The sequence below is a fragment of the Triticum aestivum genome, chromosome 7B (assembly GCF_018294505.1).
Source record: "Triticum aestivum cultivar Chinese Spring chromosome 7B, IWGSC CS RefSeq v2.1, whole genome shotgun sequence".
Taxonomy (NCBI): Eukaryota; Viridiplantae; Streptophyta; class Magnoliopsida; order Poales; family Poaceae; genus Triticum; species Triticum aestivum.
The window spans coordinates 610,472,761-610,476,844 of NC_057813.1; the positions used below are offsets into that span (position 1 = coordinate 610,472,761).

The 4,084-nt window shown below is 54.1% G+C and overlaps 1 protein-coding gene across 1 annotated transcript; it reads left to right on the top strand.

Moving 5' to 3' along the window:
- Positions 1–233: 233 nt before the first annotated feature.
- On the top strand, positions 234–2,458 carry LOC123162266 (uncharacterized). Its single transcript, XM_044580041.1, has one exon. The coding sequence runs from the start codon at positions 461–463 to the stop codon at positions 2,255–2,257; it is 1,797 nt and encodes a 598-aa protein (XP_044435976.1). The 5' UTR covers positions 234–460; the 3' UTR covers positions 2,258–2,458.
- The last annotated feature ends 1,626 nt before the right edge of the window (positions 2,459–4,084 follow it).

Below are 4,084 nucleotides of genomic sequence, written 5' to 3' on the forward strand. Positions count from 1 at the left end.
AAAAAAAATTCAGAACTTTTTGACATTTTTTTGAACTTTTTTTATTTTACTGTTCACACCAGGAGCATTTGCTCCTTTGTGTAGAAACTCCACGTCCCGGCAGCAAGGCAGGAGTAGGGCTAAAAAGAAGACAGATCAGAGGCGGGTGAGGACAGGTGCGGGCGCGGCACCAACCAGCAGCAACCGGGGCGCCGGCCCATCTACCCTGGCCACGCCACGCCGATGCGGCGCACACGGGCTACTCCTACCTGCATGGGTACAAAAACTGATAATTTGTCACGTACCCGCACCAACACCTCCATTAATAGTTGAAGCTCTCCGACGAGTTCCCTCCCTCCCAGCTCCTCCTCCTACTCGCACCAGCATCATCATCATCAGTTGGTTGCGAGCTCCTCAAGATGCATGCTGCTGCATAGGTAGAAGTACAAGACCGGGACTGTGTACGTATTGGTTCGTCGCCATGGTTGCAGAGATGGGAGAAGCAGCACCGGAAGCAGAGGTGGTGCCAGGGGCAGAGGGCGGTCATGGCGAGGCGCTGATGGTGCTCGAGACTCTGGCGTCGTCTTCGCTGGCCTGCACCGTCCCGCAGTTCCCGACCAAGTGGAATTCCGTCAAGGACAAGCTCCGGCAGCTCTGCTCCGGCCTCAGTTTGCTGCGCAGCAATGGCGGCGACGGCGAAGATGAGGAGGAGGAAGAAGGGGAAGAACATCACCATGTGCTGGCTCAGTTTCTGCAGTCTGCTTCGGCCACCGTGAGGGCCATCCTGGACGTGGCCTCGCAGTGCAGCGACGGCACGTACAGCGGCGGTCGGCTGCGCCTGCGGAGCGACATGGACGGCCTCAGCGCCAAGCTGGAGGCGCACGTGCGGCAGCTCAAGGAGATGGCCTCCACCGGCGCGGCCACGTCGCCGTCGCAGGCCATCGTCGCGGTGCGGCCGGGCGCCGACGCCGGCGTCGGCGAGAAGAGGTTCTTCCTCAAGGACCTCTTCTCCCGGATCAGGATCGGCGGGCCGGTGCAGAGGGCGCAGGCGCTGGCCACAATCGCCGAGCTCATGTCGGAGGACGAGGCGTGCGTGCGGGTCGTGGCGCTCGACGTCGACGACGGCGTCGCCGTGCTCGCCGGCTTCCTCGAGTCGCGGGACCCGCGCGTCCAGGAGGAGGCAGCGGGCGCCGTGGCCGTCGTGGCGGGGTCCGACTCGTACAGGGGCATGCTGGTGAAGGCCGGCGTGATCGCGCCGCTGGTGCAGGTGCTGGAGAACGCCGGCGGCGTGGGCGCAGCCACGGCGCTCGCCAGGGAGCGCGCGGCGCAGGCGCTGCGGGAGCTGACGGAGAACTCGGACAACGTGTGGGCCGTGTGCGCGCACGGCGGCGTCACGACGCTCCTCCACGCCTGCGCCGACGCCGGCAGCGGCGGCCGGCTGCTCAGCTCCTCCTTCGCCGTCCTCCGGAACCTGAGCAGGGTGGAAGAAGTAAAAATGTTCATGGTGGAGCAGGGCGTGGTGACGGAGCTGGTCAAGCTCTCGCAGAAGATGGAGGAGGTCCGGAAGCTCGGCGCCGTGGAGCTGCTGCACGCCATGGCGCTGGACGACGCCGACGTGAGGGAGGAGGCCATCGGCATGGGGGTCATCCAGTCCCTCCTCCAGCTGATATACCCGGACCTCCCCTACTCCTACAAGGCCCGGGAGGTGGCCCTGGCCGCCATCTGGTTCTTCTGCTTCTCCTCGGCGAGCTCCATCGACGACCTGACCAGCTCCGACGTGCTCGGCTGGCTGCTCCACTACCTCAACAACGGCGACTACGCGGTGCTCGACTGCACGCTCAAGATCCTCCGCCACCTCGCGGAGGCCTCGGAGGAGTACAGCCGGATGATGGCCCGGGCCGGGTACTTCGCCGCGCTCTCCGGCCTGCTCGCCGCGAAGTCCTTCCGGGTGCGGGAGATGGCGGCGCAGGTGCTGTCCAGCCTGCTGGCGCTGCACGGGAACCGGGTCATCTTCATCCAGGACGGCGACAACCTGGACCGGCTGCTGCAGCTGCTCGACCCCTCCGAGGGCAAGCTGATGGCCAAGGGCCTCATCCTCTCGGCCGTCATGTCGCTCGCCGAGACGGGCGCCGGCAGGAAGAAGATCGTGTCGTCGGAGCACTTCGGGAGCCTCAAGGAGCTCGCCGACTCCGGCGACTCCGACGCCAAGAAGGTCGTCAAGAAGATCGCCAACAGCAGCAGGCTGCAGTCCATGTTCAGCAAGATATGGAGCGCCTAAGTTATTTTCCTGACAACCATTTCTTACTCAGATGTCTTCACTAAACACCCCTTTGATTTAGCGCTAGTAGTACATTTGATTTGCTGTCCATAGTTTCTGCATATCTACATCCAACCATCATTGTAATTCCCTTGTGCTGTACATTGCAACTTCAGTGAAATTCAAGTTTTGTCATCAGCCTTGTGTGATGATCATCAGCCATTGGAAGTTGTAAAAATCCAGTGCTTGTTTCAGACATCTTGCAAGGCTGAACCGTGAACCCTGACAAGTCCAGCAAATTACAATAGCAAATATATCCAAACACACTCCATAGTCCACAGGCATCTCACCAGTTTTGTCAAGATTGGCAGAGAGCAACTGGGGTTATGAGCAAGCTGACAAACCCACGGATTAACTAACTACCAGCTGCGGTTACTCCATCACTGCAAAACGCCACTTATAAATAGCAAGACAAGAACATGTTGTCCTACTATCGACCTAGAGATTCCTCCTTTATCCTTCCATCTCAAGTTTATCATCCCGTGATGCATCAAGATGAGCACGTGAACCTCTCCAGCAATGACTTACCCAGGCTTCTAGCTGTTTTGTACTCCCTCCGTTCCTAAATATAAGTCTTTGTGGAGATTCCACTAGGTGGACTACATACGGAGCAAAATGAATGAATCTAAACTTAAAATGTATCTATATACATCTGTATGCGGTTTATAGTGGAATCTCTACAAAGACTTACATTTAGGAACAGAGGGAGTATATGTGCTCTGTGGCTCAAATTTATCAGAGGGAGTATATGTGCTCACGTGTCTCCAGCAATGCTGAATTAGTGATTTTTCCATTGAGTTTGGATCCATGCAATCAATTTGGATTCATGCTTGCTTGGTCCATCTTTTGGTTCTTGTTAATGAGAACACTTGTCCATATTCATTTGCAGTGAACATCCATTTTCACTGTTCTTATAATATTCTCAGCCATGCCTATTCTCTATGCATGAACTGCAGCACTAGACGTACTATAGTACTGAAAGTCTGAAAAATACAGTTCTAACAGAGGATATGTCTGCTGAAACAATGACTAGGAAACACTACTTGCACACCCCGAAGGAGAATATTTCAGCAAGCTTTGCAAACCACATAAGAGCAGAGTTATCCTCCTGCAAAGTGCAAACAACAGGATTCGTAGAAAGAAAGAAGAGAGTACTTCTCTCCCAAGTTATTTGTACTCATATGCCATGTTTAATAATGCTAATGCGCCGGCATGCTGTTTTCAAATGTTTTTGGGCAGATGCCAATTAGTAAATTCAGTATGAACCCATTAGTAATTTATACAGCTCTCCTGCTGCCACAGAAATATATCAATTTTTTACATAGCCTAGCTGGATTTAATGAGAACACTTGTCCTACTGAATTGATGAATTTGGAGCCATGCTTACTTGGTCCATCATTTTGCTTGTTTATAGTGACTTGTCCGACTCAGGAACCTCCATTTACACACTCCTTGTTATCTTCTCAGCTATGCTTACTGCTGGCTCATTGTAGTATACTGAAACTACAGTTTATAACAGAGCACATGTCGGAAATGCCGTTTGGAGGCCGAGCATCATGCAGGCCGTAATCTGGCTCGTTAGTCGTTGTGGGGATCAGCTGCCGTCCCGTATTATTCCGATGTATTTTAATCTGACACCTGTTTACACCACACAATATTCTTAAATTATGCACAGTGTTATCCCATGCATCGTCTCACACATCTTGTCCACACAGTGCAAGGAGTTGACGAACATGGGCAGGATTTATGTGTCAGTCTACTATGTGTGAGACGCTAGAACATAGGCAA

Bases quoted from the DNA above. Each gene is read 5' to 3' on its own strand.
- LOC123162266 (XM_044580041.1), top strand. From the start codon at position 461: ATGGTTGCAGAGATGGGAGAAGCAGCACCGGAAGCAGAGGTGGTGCCA.